A 17294-nucleotide genomic window follows, 5' to 3' on the forward strand; every position below is an offset into this window, starting at 1 on the left:
CACCGAATGGATCTTTGCATGTGACCGGATCAGACACAGGTCCAGCCTCACTCTCGCCAATGTCATTGACGGCAACAATGCGGAAGTGATAGTTCGCATCTGCTGTGAGTCCAGACTGAGTAAACATGGTGGAGACAATCCTGGTGGGGTGACGAGACCATTGCTCTGTGGACACCTCCTTGTACTCAATGAAATAACCTGTGATGGAAGAACCCCCATCATCCTTTGGTCTGGACCAGGCCAGTGCCACAGAGGTTTTGGTGACATCCATGATCTCCAGTGGTGTGCTGGAAGGCTCTGGTGGACCTGTTTTGCAAATCACAGTTTCCCGGCTCATCAGGGGCTGATTGAGTCGATTCCCGTTCACGTTAGAAAAACAAGAATACTTACAAAGCGGAGTCTTGGCCAACAGCGGCTGCTCTGACTTCAGAGATGGACCTATACCAAAGGAGTTCTCAGCAGTTACCTTAAAGTGATATTCTGTTCCTTCGTTTAGGCCCCTGACGACCAACTGATTATCAGTCACCCTGCTGTCCACCGTGTACCACGCATTTCTGGTAACCTCTCTTCTTTCAACGATATAACCGAGGAGCTCTGTACCGCCGTTATCGGTGGGCACCTTCCAGGATACCTTAACAGAGTTGGCCTGGATTTCTTCAAACGTTAATGGTCCTTCTGGAGCACTTGGACGGCCGATGACATTGACCTTGATTTGGACCTTCTTCTTGCCAACTTTATTTTCCAGAAGGAGCTCATACACACCAGAGTCACTCCTCTCGGCTCCTTTGATCACCAGTTCACTGGTGTCTTCAGTGTGAGCGACCATGGCCTTGGTTGACACTGCCCCGCTGTCCTTGAACCATGAGCAAGTAGGGTGAGGTTTACCCTTGATGGGGAGAGAGAGCCGGACCACTCCACCGTGACGGACCACGTAGACGTCTTTGTATTTCAGCTCAAGTTCATAATCAGGAGGTTCTGTAGAACCAAAGGGAAAAAATGCAAGAGTCACTTTTCATTTATGTCCAGGAAAAGAACACATTCTGACTGCATTTTGTGTGTCTTTCCTCATGTGTGCTCACCAAACATTTCTGTGATGGTGACAGTTCCAGGAACTTCGGCCGGCTCGCCAGAACCGCCCACATTGCAGGCCAGTATTCGGAATTTGAACTCCTCTCCTTGTGGCATGTTGGTCAGTGTGTATTCGCAGATCAGAGAGGGCGTGGTGTTGCATTTGAGCCAAGCCATGGTGCCCACCTTTTGCATCTCAATTAGGTACCCATCCACTCTCGCATCTCCCTCATCATCGGGCGGACTCCAAGCCAGTGATACAGATGACTTGGTAGTTTCCGTGATCCGAGGGTTCTGTGGACAACCAGGGGGATCTGCCCAGGACAGAAATATATTTAATGTGTGTGTGTGTGTGTGTGTGTGTGTGTGTGTGTGTGTGTGTGTGTGTGTGTGCGTGCGTGCGTGCGTATACACACACCCAATACAATATAAAAATATATTTTTTTATATGGATCCAGCTGTTTATGTGAAATAAATCCAAACATTGCTTGCACTTGACAAAAGACAGAAAAAAAAGATAAATATTTCTTTTTTTTTTTTTTTTTTTTCCGGTCTCTCACCAATGGGATCTGAGGCCACAGCTGGTTTAGAAGGCAGACTTGGTTTGCTTATTCCACGGGCATTGATAGCGATGATTCTGTGCTCGTACTCCAGCCCTTCAATTAGCTCTGTTGAGCGGTATCTAGTCATGGTGATGGGATTCTTGTTGGCACGCACCCATCTGTCAGACCTGACTTCTTTGCGCTCAATGATGTAACCAGACACCTCCAACCCACCATCTTCTTCTGGTGGGTTCCAGGCTACAGTCATGCCGTCACGTGACACATCAAGAATGGTCGGTCGGCCAGGGGATCCAGACACATCTGCGAAGGAGGGACAACGTGTAAGCCTTCTGTCAAGGGTTATGACCATATATGATTATGGAAATAAAAAAGCAGGCGTTACTTTTCAAGCTCCTGCATGTGACAATCTCTGACTGCAAAAGTTCTCCAGTGCCGTAGCGATTCACAGCAGCAGCACGGAAGACATACTCATCTCCCTCAATCAGGTTCTCAAATTTGAAAGTGGGTCGGCTGACCGAGTCACAAACCGGCACCCATCCTGGTCTGTGGGCATCTCGTTGCTCCACCACGTAGCCACTGACGGGCGCTCCGCCGTCTCTTGCTGGAGGATCCCAGCTACAGGTGACAGTGGTGGCATCAATCTCATCAAATCTGATTGGTCCTTTTGGTTCGTCAGGTTTGGCTAAAAGAAGATGACAGTGAATCAGTGTATTAATCATTCAAACCATGCTTCTTTTGCTGTATGAAATCTTGTTAAATGTCTTACATATTTCATTTTAGTACTTCACATATCTCAACAAATAAAACAATGTATAACTGCAGGTTTACTTACAGAGAATGACAACTTTGATGACCTCGGTGGTAACACCAACAGTGTTCTTCACCTCCAGGGTGTAGTTGCCAGTGTCGTCAATAGTTGTGTCAGACATGGTTAGTTTGGAAAACTTGCCAGTGCTCTGGATCTTGACACGGTCTGTGATTTTTATCCTATTGTCACCAAAGAACCAAAAGCAGGACGGGGGAGGCCTGCCGATGATTGGCAGGTCAAGCTCCAGGGTCTTACCAGCCAGAACATTAACAGCTTTCTGGGGTAGATTGGTGAAATCCACTGCAGGCATCACTGGAAAAAATACATTTGTTACAAAAAGTTAATAAATAGAAGACTGACAAAAACTTTATCCTGTTTGACAAAGATGTTATGAAAATGCTGGTCACCTCTTTGTTCTTGTACAGTCACAGGTGTAACAAGCTCCTTTGCTTCGCTGGCACCTCGACTGTTGATGGCTTTAATTCTGAACAAGTACTGTTCCTTCTCATTCAGCTTCTCAATAGTGTGCTCAAAGTCGGTTAGCTTGAGCGAGGCCACCTTCATCCATTTCTCAGTACCGAACTTGCAAGCCTCAACGACGTAACCGATCAGCCTGCTGCCTCCATCATGCTCAGGCTTCTCCCAGCCCAACGAAACGGTGCTTTTGGTGACGTCAATCACCTCCAGTTTGCACGGTGGGTGAGGCACCTCGCAAACCAGGATGACGTCCGGTGTCTCGCAAGGCTCGCCGACACCATAAATGTTTTCAGGTAGGACTCGGAAGTAGTACAGCATGCCCTCCATCAGTCCATCAATCTTGAACCATGTCTTGCTGCACTTGGAAGTAACAGTTTTGTAGGCTCTCATGGAGGCCTCACGCCTCTCAACAATATAATTATTGACAGGAGCGCCACCGTCCACAGTTGGGACATCCCATGAGATGGTGGCATATTCTTTGGTCAGTTCCTTGATCTTGATTGGCCCTGTTGGTCCCGGTGTGTCTAGAATTATAAACAGTTTGCAATTTAGATATGGCATTACTAAATAGTAAAAATCATGACGTATGGATTTAATAGGAACTTATGGCATGGTCGTCCACTTACCATAGACTTTGACCAGAAGAGAGACTTCCTGTTTCCCAGCAGAGTTCTCAGCCACAAGCGTGTATTTTCCAGCATCATATCGGTGGACCTTATCAATGATGAGTGTGGTTGACTTATGGGTTACCTCTATGAAGCCTCGGTTGTTGAGGTCAACACCTGGCTTGCTCCAAGCAATTGTCGGAGCAGGACGGCCAGTAATATTTACAAAGAGGCGCAGACAACCGCCGGCACGCAGGCAGATGGTCTTCTTCAGGTCATCGTCTAGCTCAAAGTCAGGAGTTTCTATTGGGTGAAGGTAATGATGAATGAAGTAGCTGAGGTACATCACATTTGTAATCACTGTCACACCAAATATTACTTGGATTATCTTGATCAGATTTGTAAAGTTCTATGCTTTCTTTCTTCCTTCGCAGTAGAGAAAACAATATTATCATTATGATTGAATGGGCAACATACCAATTCTCTCCACTGGCTCCGTCTCAGCACAGTGCTCACTGAAGTCTCCGGTACCATTGATGTTGATGCCAGCCACTCTGAAGCGATACTTTTTGCCTGAGTAAAGTCCAGTCACCATGTGTTCTGAAGTACGCAATGTCTTCTCATGGGCCTTTATCCATTCCTCTGTTCCAGCTTCCTGCATTTCCAGTAAGTAGCCCAGCACATCAGCTCCTCCATCCTCCACAGGGCGGGACCAAGCTAAGTTAATGCTGTCAGCGTGGGTGTCAGTGATACGAGGTACAGAGGGAGGTGAGGGGGTGCCTAAGATGGGAAAATACCGAGCTTAAAACCAGCCATTGGGGGTCATCAGTCAGCAACTGATTTAATTCATCAATGGACTATTGTTTGGTGAGATACTTGGACCAAGCTGAACTTACATGTTGGTACTCTGCAGACAACATACAGAGAAACTTCACTGGGTTCACTCTCCCCAGCCTTGTTGATGGCCGTCACCCTGAACTGGTATATGTTGCCTTCAGCCAAACCAGACACCTTCAGTGTCGTGTCGAGGTGTTCTCCGCTCCTGTTCACCTTCACCCAGCGGGCACTCTTCTTCTCCCGCCTCTCAACCAGATAGTGGATCAACGGACCTCCGCCATCACTCTCGGGTTTCAGCCACTCAATGGTTACAAAGTCCTTTCCAGACACCAGGATCTCAGGTGCACCCGGTGGAGTTGGCACAGCTGTAAGAAGATGTTCTTAAGGTTTAAATCAACAACTACAGTCGGCTGAGGTTATAATAATGCTAATCGTTAGGTGACAGGTCAATAGCATATTAGAATGTAGAATTACAGTCATGTCGTTGGGGCAATGAGCGCTAAGGTTACGATCCAAATAACCAGTAATTTACTTTTAGGGAAATCGTTAGCAGTAACTTCAACTGTAAATGAACTCATAAAACAAATGTATTCTACAAACATTTTACAATGGTTTGGACAGGGGCACTCACTGAAAGTATTTCTGGCAACCATGGGCTCTGAGAGAAGGGGTATTCCAGTGCCATACTTGTTGATTCCCCGAACTCTGAACAAGTATTCTGTATTCTTCAACAGACCGGTGATGTTGCAGGTCAGCTCTTTGCACTCGGCGTGCATGAAAACCCAGTTAAGTCTGTTGGTGTCTCTTCTCTCCACAAGGTAGTGAGATACCTCATCACCACCATCCTCTAAAGGAGGGTTCCAGGTCAGAGTGCACGATTCCTCAGTTATCCTGCTGATCTTGATGCTGCCTTCACACACTCCTGGGGTGTCTAGAAACATTAGTCATTGTATTGTTAGCGGTCTCCTAGTCTAATAAGGACTTTGATTACCAGTAGGAATCACTTCCACTTACCAAGTACTTTGACATTGACCTCAGCAGTCTTGGTTCCACTCACATTCCGAACAGTGAGAATATACTTTCCAGTATCATCTCTGTCACAGAACTTGATGATGGCCATTGCCCGGTTGGAAGTATATTGCAGGTGGTACTTCTCACATAACTCCAGTTCCCTGTTGCCCTTGGACCAGGAAGCTTTAGGGTCAGGCCTGCCACCCACTGCAGCGTCCAGAACTAGATCTGACCCAGCTCTCACCATAACAACTTCAGATAAGAGTTTGCTGTCCAGTTGAGCCTTTGGAGGTTCTGTCATAATATATAAACACATTTACACTAGTTGCATCTGCATGGTCAACCTGGGGATTTGACACGTGTGACATATAATGTTTTGGTGCTTTGTGTATCACAAACAATTAGCTTACCAAAGTCAGTTTTGCACTGCACAGAGCCGGTGGACTCTGATGGGGTGCTGAAGACCTGGTTTGCATTCTTGGCAATGACTCTGAACTCGTAGGGTTCTCCTTCTCCCAGGGTGGTAACAGTGTAGAAAGTGTCCATAACATTCGTGTAGTTACATTTCAGCCAGCGGCCCTCGCCACTCAAAGTGTATGGTTTGCGTTCAATTATGTATCCCACAATTGGACTGCCACCGTCATTAAGTGGAGTCAACCATTTGAGCGACACTGTGGTCCTGGTTACGTTCGTCACTTCTGGCTTACTTGGTGGATCTAACAACAGAGTTGTTGACTTGTGTTAGTCCTAGGTCAGAAGTAATCAATGTTTGTTGGGGCAAGCTATACTCACCAACAGGGTTTTGGGCGACTGCTCCTTTGGAGGCTTCACTGGCCTTGCTCAGACCAGCACTGTTCATGGCATAAACTCGGAACTGATACTCCAGACCTTCAACCAGGTCGTCCACCTTGTAAAAGCACTCAAAGGATGGGATCTTGTTCTCTCTTACCCAGAGAATATTATTTCTCTCCTTCTTCTCAATCCAGTAACCTGTCACCTTGCTGCCCCCATCATGATAAGGCTCCTCCCACTTCAAGGTCATTGTGTTGGCAGAGATATTAAAGACAGATGGCCTTGTTGGGGGTCCAGGAGGTGCTACATTAGTCAAATGTAAAGTTAATTCGTGTGTCATGACTTTTAGGGTCACAAAGTGTTACTGTCATTCAGGTTTAGGAATTGTACTTACTGTAAGAATGCTCGGCAACGATGGTCTCGGACTCAGTCGGCTTGCTCACACCAAATCTGTTCTCGGCAGAGACCCTGAAGGTGTACTGCATGTACTTGGTCAGATGACTCACATGAAGAGATGTGTGTTTCACACTGGAGTTGATCAGCTGCCATGCACTGGAACCAGATTCACGCTTCTCCACAATGTAGTTGGTAATGTTAGTGCCGCCATCGTCCTCTGGCACATCCCAGTTAACAACACAAGATTCTGAGGTGATATTGGAGATTTCAACAGGCCCCTTTGGAGGATTGGGTCTACCTGTAACATTTATGTTGATAGTGAATGTCTTGGTTCCGGCGACATTCTCCAGGGTCAGGTAGTATTTCCCACCATCACCCCTCATGGCATCCTTGACTGATATGCTTGCTCTGTCTTTAGTTACTTTAATGGAAACTCGTTCAGTGTTTTTCAGCCTCATCTCCTCCAGCCTCCAGGCTACCTTGGGAGCAGGTCTCCCACTAATGGGGACATCAATTGTGAAGATGCTGCCAGATCTGCATGTGATCAGCTGGTTTGTGATCTCACTGAGATCAGCTGCCGGTTCAATATGAGGCTCTTTGACCAACACGGGGGCCGGAATTTCCCTGGGTCTGCTGAGGCCGGATTCGTTCTTGGCTTTCACACGGAAGTGATACTCATCTCCCTTGTTGAGTTTTTCGACCACGTAGGAGAGGTTCTTGGTATTGCCAACCACGACCCATTTATCTGTACCTTTGGGCCTAGCCTCAATGACATAACACTGGATACGGCTTCCACCATCATGCTCTGGCTTCAGCCAGCTCAATGAAACCGAGCTGTCTGTTGTGTCTACAATGTCCATTCTCTTTGGCGGTGCTGGCTCGGCAGTAGCAATAACAGGCTCCGTTATCTCAAACACCTCACCGACACCATACTGGTTCTCTGCAGAGACCCTGAAGAAGTATGGCACTCCCTCAAGGAGGTCCTGGATCTTCATTATATTCTGAGTGCATTTGCCCCCAGACTGCTGCCAGGTGCGACGGGTTGCCTCTCGTCTCTCGATAATATAGTGGTGGATTCGTGCGCCACCATCATTAAGCGGCGGCTCCCATGCAAGTGTGACTGAGCCTCTGGACACCTCTTGGAAGGCTAAAGCCTGAGGAGCTCCAGGAGTGTCCATGACTTTCACAGTGAAAGTAATGGCCTTGCTACCACTGCTGTTCTGTAGGTTAACAGTGTATTTGCCCGAATCATTTCGAGAGCAATTTTCAATAAGTAGAGTACTGCTGCCCTCTCCAGTTGTGACCTCTGACATCACACTTAGTTCTCCTTCTTCTTTCAGCCAAGTGGCAACGGGGACGGGCTTCCCCCTGAATTGGACACTTAGTTTCACTGAACCTCCAGCTTTGACAATATGCATTTGCTTGAAGGTGGCATCGATATCCACCTGTGGTGGTGTGAGTCTGTCAATGGCCTGAGCCGGTTCTAGAGTTGGCATGTCTTCGCCTCTTCCGACTTGATTTACGGCTGCAACACGGAACTTGTATTCAACCCCAGTATGTAGACCAGTCACTGTATACTCAGTTTCTGCCACTAGCTCTTTATTTACTCTATTCCAGTCAGGTTCATCGCTCTTAACCATCTCGACGATGTAGCCCAGAATATCAGAACCCCCATCATCTGCAGGCTTGGTCCATTCCAGACTAATAGAGGTATTAGTTGAGTCTGACACACAGACCACAGATGGGGCACAGGGGATATCCTTAGGCTCAACAGCTTTTATGGGTAGGGAGATATTGCTCGGAGCTCCAATACCAGCATCATTCACAGCCATGACCCGGAATTCATATTCCATATCCTCTGTGAGATTAAGAACCTTGTGAGCACATTCAGTGATGGGTTTCTTTGAAAGCACCTTGTAGAACCGGACAGTCTTCTTCTCTCGTTTTTCCAGAATATAGTAATGAATGGGGTTTCCACCATCAGATGTTGGAGGAGTCCAGGCCAAAGTTATGTTTTCCCCTGTGATCTCAGTGGCATCTGGAGTGCCTGGAGAATCAGGGGTACCTGTGGAGAAATTGTGAATGGAAATATGTGAAGACCAAAATAAAACATATCTTGTCAAATGAAAGATTTCAATCTCTTTACGTACTGTATTGCAGCTGCGCAATAATAGGGCAGGATTCCAACGGTCTCCCAACACCAAACTTGTTGACAGCCGAGACCCTGAACTGGTACTCATTGATCTTAATGAGTTTGGTTGCACTGAAAGTGCACTCACGACAGTTTTCAGACACTAACGCCCAAGAGATCTTGGATGTTTCACGTTTCTCAATTATATAATGTGAAATTTCTGAGCAGCCATCATTCTCTGGCGGATTCCAGGACAGAGTACATCTGCCTTCTGAGATGTTACTAAACGTGATGGCTCCTACTGGTTCTCCAGGTGTGTCTGCATCACAAAATAGAGTTAGAGTAAACTCAGAGGTAATAAATCACTCGTACATATATAATGCTATAGCCAAATACAACTGCACACCTTGGACTTGAACCAGGAGATCCTCCTTTTTGATGCCAGATCCATTGGTCGCTTCAACGGTGTAGAGACCACGGTGAGTACGGTCAGCATCTCTGATGAAAAGAGTGCTGTATCCAGCAACAGTGATAATATCCAGCATCTTTTTGGTGATTTCCACACTGTCTCTGTACCAGACCACCTTAGGAACAGGCCGTCCAGTGATGGCCACCTTCACCTTGATGTTGTCACCCGCTTTGACAGTCAAACCCTCAAAATACTCTGGGCCAAATTCAATGTGAGGAGCAGCTGGTTTGGGAGAAAAGGCAATAAGTAAAGTTCACGATAATTGATTATCATTTCCTGTCTTACTCTGGGCTCTTGCTGAATTATCTTCACTTACCATTCTCGCTTCTGACCACAATCAAACCAGATGAGTTGGACGGAGGGCTGATGACACCAATGGCATTTCTGGCGATCACCCTGAACTCATAACGCTCATTCATTGTCAAACCAGTCACAGTGTACTGGCAGTCATGAACATCAGTCAAGTTGGCCTTGAACCAACGACCTTGTCCCTGTCGTTTCTCAATGTTGTAGCCAGTAATCTTGCTACCTCCATCACGTTTGGGTGCGTCCCATTTTAGCGTGATTGAGTCACTCGTCACGTCAGTGTAGTCAGGCTGGCCAGGAGGATCTGAAAAACAGAAGTCAAGCTTTTCATTTGTCTTGCAAAGCGCTTATAAAGAGATTATTCATTGAAGAATAAATTGTGCTACATGATGTAAGCATTTGGACAAAGTCAGAACTCACCAACAGGACTGACAGCCATGGTGGGCTTGCTCTCATCACTCATTCGGCTACAGCCAGCATCATTCTGTGCATACACTCTGAACGCGTACTCAAGGCCTTCAATGAGACCCAGGATCCTGTAATCGGTTTCTTTGATGAGCGCCATGTTCACCTTCTGCCACATGATGCTGTTCTTTTCCCTCTTCTCCACATGGAATCCCTGGATGGGGGTACCTCCGTCATAGATAGGCTTCTCCCACTGGATAGTCATGCCATCGTTGGTGATGTTATACACAACAGGCTTGCCTGGTGGACCTGGGGGCCTGAACTGGTGCTTGGCAATTACCATCTGTGAGACCAGGGGTTCACTGACACCGTACCTGTTCTCAGCACACACCCGGAACTGATATTGGACACCCTTGATCAGGTTAGGCACTTTGAACTGACTTCCCTCCACACTGGAACAAGCCATCTTCCAGTCAGGCTGAGAGGTGTCGCGCTTCTCTACAGTGTAGCAGTTGATTTCTCCACCACCGTCATCGTTGGGCTCATCCCAGGAGATCATGATGCTTTCTGCTCTTACTTCATCAAGGTGGATGGGTCCAAGGGGCTTTGATGGGGGTCCGAGGGTAATGACGTGGATATGGAAGGACTTTCTGTTGATTTTGTTGTCAAGAGTGAGTGTGAATTTACCATCATTCTCTTTCTTCACATTCTTTATCATTAGTGTGGCTTTGTTGTCTGTCTTCTTGAAGCGTATTTGATCGCTTTCCTTCAGGGGAAGGTTATCCTTCAGCCACAAGACCGATGGTTTAGGTTTACCTCTGTATGGCAGCTCAATGTGGACATTGTGACCTAAGCGAACACAGATTCTTCCATCTGGGTAGTCTGCAAGGCTTGCTTCAGGTGTAATAACGTAGTCGATTACTTTGATTGGCCCTATCTTCACAAAATCACCCTGACCCTTCTCATTTCGAGCAGCAACTCTGAAGAACATGTCAGAGTGCTCCTTTAGTTTTTCTACCTCAAACTCACAGTATCGGCTCATTCCTCCCAGTGTCCATTCCTCATCTGAGGCTTTCTTTTCAATGATGTAGTCGGAGATGATGCTCCCGCCATCATAATCAGGCTTTAGCCACTGCAGAGTGACAGAGGTCCTGGAGGAATCCTTCATCGAAATGTCTTTGACTGTTCCAGGGGTCTGTGTAGCCTTCACTGGTTCGAGAGTTTCGCATGGTTCACCAACACCGTTCTCATTCTCTGCGAGAACACGGAAGAAGTACAATGTCTTTTCAGAGAGATCTTCAATTCTGTAGATTGTGTCAGTGCATTTGCTTGTTACTGTAGAGTACGATCTCTTTGAAGAGTCCCTCTTCTCAACAATGTAGTTGGTGATTTCAGCACCGCCATCGAGGAGCGGGGTCTCCCAGCAAAGAGTTACTTTTCCACTGGTTACTTCTTTCAGTGTCAGGTTCCTGCACTGAGCTGGAGAGTCCTGGACCTTCACAGACAAGGTTAATGTCTTGGGCTCTCCCACACCGTTCTCAATCTTGACTGTATATTTTCCAGTGTGGAGCTTGGTTACTTCACGCATAACGAGCACTGTGGTTGCAGCTGAGTGGTGGAATTCATAAGAGGGGTTGTTGTCAATGCATACATCTCCTTTGCTCCAGGAAGCAGAGGGAGATGGTCGGCCCTTCAGAGGAACAGAGAGCTCCACGTCCTTGCCAGCCTTCACTATGTAGTGAGTTCTTGTAGCCACATCCGAGTCAATCTGGGCTTCCTCTGCAAAAATTATGTTTCTGTCATTTATAAAGAAAAGAAAAAAACAAGAAGTTGTGTTTCTAAAATCTGCAGTCACTTACCCAGGATATCTTTAGCCTGTACAGGCTCAGTCATCTGCAGGGCTTCCCCACGGCCTGCGCAGTTGACAGCAGAAACTCGGAAGAAGTAGTTAACATCTGGGTTTAAGTCATGTACAGTGTATTCGGTCATCTTGACCTCTCCCTTTGAAGTAACCATTGCCCAATGTTCCTCTCCCTCATTAAGTTTCTCCACCATGTAGCTGGTCACCTCACTGCCTCCATCCCACTCTGGCTTAGACCATCCCAGTGTGATAGAGGTCTTGGTGGAATCCATCACCTTCAGCTTGCAAGGCTCATCTGGTGGATCTGTAAGTGAAATTAATTTATAGGCACATGATCCTTGATTCAATTTTTTTAAGCAGTGGCTTTTACCACTTACCAATTGGATCTGAAGCCTTATAGAAGTCAGATACATCTGAGAAGGGTCCTTCTCCAGCCTTGTTAATGGCACAGACACGATACTGGTAATAATTTCCTTCAGTTAGGTGGTAGACAGTCTGTTTGTTGTCAGGAATAGGATCCTTGTAAACTCTGATCCAACGCAAACTCTTCTTGTCACGTCTCTCCAGGTAGTAGCCAGTAACTGTGCTACCCCCGTCCACACCTGGACGTTCCCATTCTACCACCATAGTAGTCTTGGTGATGACGTTCACCTCAGGAGTATGTGGCTGCCCCGGAGTTACTGATGGAAACGGACAAAGAATAGATGTGTGATGCCTTTGTTGCTTGTGATCGTGGACCTTACGTCACAACAGCCTGCATTCTAAAGCTTACCAAAAGCATTCTTTGCAACAACAGCCTCGGACTCCAGTGGTACGCCAATGCCATACTTGTTAACAGCCATGACGCGGAACACATATTCATTTCCTCGCACCAGTTTGCCGACAGAGATGTACGTCTGCTCATGCCTCTCTGAGATTGTGGACCAGACCACTCTGCTGGTTTCACGCCTCTCGACAATGTAGTGTGTCACCTTGGAACCTCCATGGTCAGCCTCACATACAGGTTCCCAGCGGAAGGTGATTCTGTCTGCTGTAATGAGGGTAAAATTAATGCTGCCAGCTGGGGATCCAGGTTTGTCTATGGAGGGATGAAAAGGATCACACATTGAGGAATGACAGGAAACCTTTCAAATGTGGGAAAATGACGCAACGTTGTCAAAATACCAAGGATTTCAACCGCGATCGTGGCAGTTGCTGAGCCCAAGATATTCTTGATCTTGATCTCATACGAGCCAGTGTGTTGGCGGGTCGCATCCTTGATCACGATGGCCGATGAGTCGGTTGTGCTTTCCACACACAAGGAAGCAGAAGCCACAAGCTCCTTCCCATTCTTCAGCCACTCGATGCTTGGCTGAGGTTTGGCGATGATTCCGACTCTGATTTTAACTGAAGTTCCGGCTTTGTATTGAACCACATCCAAATACTCTGGAGGGACGTCGAGGGCTGGAGCACCTGCACAACAAAATATTGGAAACATTTTCAATGCATAGTGTTTTTCTTAATATCACCAATAACACTGATGCGTGAAAGAATGAAAATGAGCACTAACCACACGCATCGATACAAGTGACTGGGCCGGCAATAAGAGAAGGGTTGCTGACAGAGCCAAGAGAATTTTTTGCATACACCCTGAACTCATAAGACTCATTGTGGTTCAGGCCAGACACTGTGAAGTCCATCTCAAGGATATTTGTGAAGTTAGCCTTCACCCATCTGCCAATGGCTGCTTCCCTTCTCTCCAGACTGTAGCCGGTGATCTTACTGCCGCCATCATACGGTGGCCTCTGCCAGGACAGGCTGACTGAGTTCTTTGTGACTTCAGTGACATGGACATTTGCAGGAGGCTCTGTAGTAGAGAAGTCAGAAGGGTGCCAAATTAAAATGGAGTATGAGAAAGTGCCGACTATATGAATGAAAAGTACTACTTACCACATGCGTCAATAGCCAGCACCTCTTCAGATATCTTGCTCATCTTTCCGATACCGGCAGCATTTTCAGCTGCCACCTTGAACTCATAGATGAGACCTGGGCAGATGTTGGTGACCCGCAACTGGTTTCCTGGTACTGCTGTTTTATTAATCTTTTGCCAGAGGATACTGCTCCTTTCCTTCATCTCAAGATGATATCCGATCACGGGATTCCCCCCATCGTTGACCGGTTCGTTCCAGCAGACAGTCAGGTTATCTCTACATACGAAACTAACCCAAGGTGTGGATGGAGGTCCAGGGAAGGCTGGAATTAAAATGATAGCATATGTGAGTTAATGGTGCATTTGAAAAACGTAGTCGTTACATGTAATAAAACTATAAAGCAAAAATGACTTACTGAATGGAAGCTTGATCATTACTGGCTTGCTGTCAATGTGGTCGCTGACACCATAGCGGTTCTGAGCCTTAATTCTGAACTGATATTCCTCCCCCTTGGTCAGCTTTGTCGCCTTGAATTCGCTTCTTGCAATGTTAGTTGACATCTCTGTCCAGGTAGGTGTGCTAGTTTCCCGTTTCAGGACGACATAATTGGTAACAGGACTGCCACCATCATACTCTGGAGGAGCCCATTTCAGGTACGCTGTAGTCTCTCCAACCTCTCCTATCTCTACAGGTCCAACAGGGGATCCAGGTTTATCTAGTACTATGAAGTTCATGAAGATCTTGGTGGCACCACCAGGGTTCGAGGCAGTTACTTCGTATTTTCCAGCATCACTTGTCATGCTTTCATTCAGGGTGAATGTTAAGCTGTCAGGAGTGACTTCGGTCAATAGTCTTTTGGATCCCTTGATGACAACATTGTTCTTGGACAGAGTCACTTTAGGCATTGGCTTGCCAGTCAGTGGAATGTCAAAGGTAAGGTTGGATCCAGCTCTTACATAAACAGAATTCTTGGGGTAATTCTTCAGATCAAACTCTGGAGCCTCTGTTGAAATTCAAGCAAAAATATGAATGCAATGTAAAGCAAACTTGAAGAAAAAAATGTATAAAAAGCAAAAACATGGTCCTTTTACAGTAAGTATTTTGTCTATATATTTAATAGGGTTGAGAATCTCTGGCATTAGGCCGATTAGATACATTGTCTCTATGTATCTAATGTATGTATCTCACAGGTAGCGATTCGATTAAAAAACAACATATATATATATCTTCTTTTTTTAAATATCAAATTAATTATTTAAAAAGACCACAACAATACAGCAATTTATTTTGAGGAGTTTCTCTTCACAAACTGCACAAACACTACTTAAAGAGCCATGGGAGGTGCCATTCAAGCTACGACCGTGCCATTCAAGCTATGACTGCCACTGCACACATGCACTGCTTTTTTTTTGGTTTTGTTTTTGTTTTGCTGCTTGCTGAGTGCTGACTGACTTTTTGAACTTTTAAGTCATGATGACTAGTTTAGTTCAAGTGCCGATTGTTATGTCAGCTTCGGGAGATACTTCGGTGTGTGTCCTCTCGGAAGTTTCTTTTTAGGGTCGCACAGTACCAACACTGGAACGTATAAGTGGACTGCGAGGACTTGAGAAGAAGCATTATTTTGCTGAGTTATAGCCCATTTAATTGCTGAGATGTACCAATACAGCCATCCATTTTCTTCCGCTAATCCGAGGTCGGGTCGCGGGGCAGTAGCTTTAGCAGGGACGCCCAGACTTGCCTCTCCCCAGCTACTTCATCCAGCTCTTGCGGGGGATTCCCTCACCCACAGCTCGTGACCGTAGGTGAGGGCAGGAACGTAGATTGACCGGTAAATTAAATGAGTTTCGCCTTTCGGCTTAGCTCCTTCTTCGACACAACGGACCAATACAAGGTCCGCATCACTGCAGACGCTGCACCAACCCGCCCGTCAATCTCCTGTTCCATACAGACGTCAAGATACTTGAACTCCCCCACTTGGGGCAGGATCTCATCCCCGACCTAAAAAGGGCACTCCAGCCTTTTCCAACTGAGGACCATGGTCTCATATTTGGAGGTGCTGATTTTTATCCCAGCCACTTCACACTCGGCTGCAAACCTCTCCACTGAGAGTTGGAGATCAAGGCTTGATGAAACCAACAGAACCACATCATCTGCAAAAAGCAGAAATGCAATACTGAGACAACCAAACCGGACCCCCTCTATGCCTCGGCTGCACCTAGAAATTCTGTTCATAAAAGTAATGAACAGAATCGGTGACAAAGGGCAGCCTTGGCGGAGTCCAACCCTCACCGGGAACGAGTCCGACTTACTGACGGATATGCGGACCAAACTCTGACTCCGGTCGTACAGGGGCCGAACAGCCCGTATCAGGGGGTTCGGTACCCCATACTCCCGAAGCACCCTCCACAGGACTCCCCGAGGGACACGGTCGAACGCCTTCTCCAAGTCCACAAAACACATGTAGACTGGTTGGGCGAACTCCCATGCACCCTTGAGGAGCCAGCCGAGGGTGTAGAGCTGGTCCACTGTTCCACGGACAGGACGAAAACCACAATGTTCCTCCTGAATCTGAGATTCGACTCCCTGACGGACACTCCTCTCCAGCACCCCTAAATAGACCTTACCAGGGAGGCTGATGGGCCCTCCTGGAGCCGTCACCTCATCGTGGTGGAGGGGTTTGTGTGTCCCAATGATCCTAGGGGCTAAGTTGTCTGGGGCTTCATGGCCCTGGTAGGGTCCATCAACACTGTGTATAGTGGGGATGGGGCGCTACTGACCTCGATTTGGGACGTTGTGAGTCGATGGGGAGAATACTTCAAAGACCTCCTGAATTCCACCGACACGCCTTTCCATGAGGAAGCAGAGTCTGGGATCTCTGAGGCGGGCTCTCCTATCTCTGGGGTTGAGGTCACCAAGATGGTTAAAAAGCTCCTCGGAGGCAAGGCACCAGGGGTGGATGAGATTCGCCGGGAGTTCGTAAAAGCTCTGGATGTTGTGGGGCTGTCCTGGTTGACACGCCTCTGCAACATGGGGTGGACATTGGGGACAGTGCCTCTGGATTGGCAGACTGGGGTGGTGGTCCCCTTTTTACCACAGGGTGCGTTCCAACTACAGGGGGATCACACTCCTCAGCCTCCCTGGTAAGATGTACCTACCTTTGCCATATTGTCTGCATATTTACAATCATATCTCTCGCCTTTATGAACGGATATCTGGTTGCATCGGTTTATCGTTCCGAACCCCAATATCTACAATATATAGTTATAGTAACTTTCATTGCGAACTGCATCTTGGGCTACTGTAGATTACAAAATATATCGTACATTTGCAGCGATGTAAAATACATTACCGTGAAGTTCCTTGACGATAACTGGTACAATCATCTCTTTTGGTTCACTTAGTCCAGCATGGTTCTCAGCTCGCACTCTGAAGAAGTACTCTGTGCCTTCCCGAAGGCTTTTTATGGTGTGGTTCATGGTCCTCACTGTGGCACACTTGACCCATTTGGTCTGTCCCTTCTCCAGAGCATCAATGAGGTAACCCTTCACTCTGCTACCACCGTCATACTCGGGTCGTGTCCAGGCAATTGTAACGCTGTCTTTGGTGACATTTGCAACTCCGAGTTTCATGGGGACGCTTGGCACCTCTGTGACAC

The 17294-nt window shown here is 47.0% G+C and overlaps 1 protein-coding gene across 4 annotated transcripts in view; it reads right to left on the reverse strand.

The window, feature by feature from the left end:
- ttn.1 (titin, tandem duplicate 1) overlaps window positions 1-17294 on the reverse strand; it is a 196003-nt gene that overhangs the window by 9478 nt on the left and 169231 nt on the right. For all 4 annotated transcript variants that reach the window (XM_061792602.1, XM_061792600.1, XM_061792601.1 and 1 more), the window contains 27 exons: window positions 16989-17285; window positions 14055-14642; window positions 13659-13961; window positions 13279-13575; window positions 12894-13181; window positions 12502-12807; window positions 12107-12409; window positions 11728-12033; window positions 9884-11647; window positions 9474-9767; window positions 9095-9379; window positions 8708-9007; window positions 6556-8622; window positions 6162-6464; window positions 5780-6085; window positions 5373-5663; window positions 4990-5289; window positions 4418-4723; window positions 3999-4301; window positions 3543-3824; window positions 2847-3440; window positions 2464-2751; window positions 2014-2313; window positions 1629-1931; window positions 1080-1382; window positions 391-975; window positions 4-306 (listed from right to left, as the gene is read on the reverse strand). In XM_061792602.1, coding sequence (XP_061648586.1) covers window positions 4-306; window positions 391-975; window positions 1080-1382; window positions 1629-1931; window positions 2014-2313; window positions 2464-2751; window positions 2847-3440; window positions 3543-3824; window positions 3999-4301; window positions 4418-4723; window positions 4990-5289; window positions 5373-5663; window positions 5780-6085; window positions 6162-6464; window positions 6556-8622; window positions 8708-9007; window positions 9095-9379; window positions 9474-9767; window positions 9884-11647; window positions 11728-12033; window positions 12107-12409; window positions 12502-12807; window positions 12894-13181; window positions 13279-13575; window positions 13659-13961; window positions 14055-14642; window positions 16989-17285 — 12165 coding nt within the window. The remainder of the gene's footprint in view (window positions 1-3; window positions 307-390; window positions 976-1079; window positions 1383-1628; window positions 1932-2013; window positions 2314-2463; window positions 2752-2846; window positions 3441-3542; window positions 3825-3998; window positions 4302-4417; window positions 4724-4989; window positions 5290-5372; window positions 5664-5779; window positions 6086-6161; window positions 6465-6555; window positions 8623-8707; window positions 9008-9094; window positions 9380-9473; window positions 9768-9883; window positions 11648-11727; window positions 12034-12106; window positions 12410-12501; window positions 12808-12893; window positions 13182-13278; window positions 13576-13658; window positions 13962-14054; window positions 14643-16988; window positions 17286-17294) is intronic.

This window comes from Phyllopteryx taeniolatus, chromosome 12 (genome assembly GCF_024500385.1).
Source record: "Phyllopteryx taeniolatus isolate TA_2022b chromosome 12, UOR_Ptae_1.2, whole genome shotgun sequence".
Classification (NCBI taxonomy): Eukaryota; Metazoa; Chordata; class Actinopteri; order Syngnathiformes; family Syngnathidae; genus Phyllopteryx; species Phyllopteryx taeniolatus.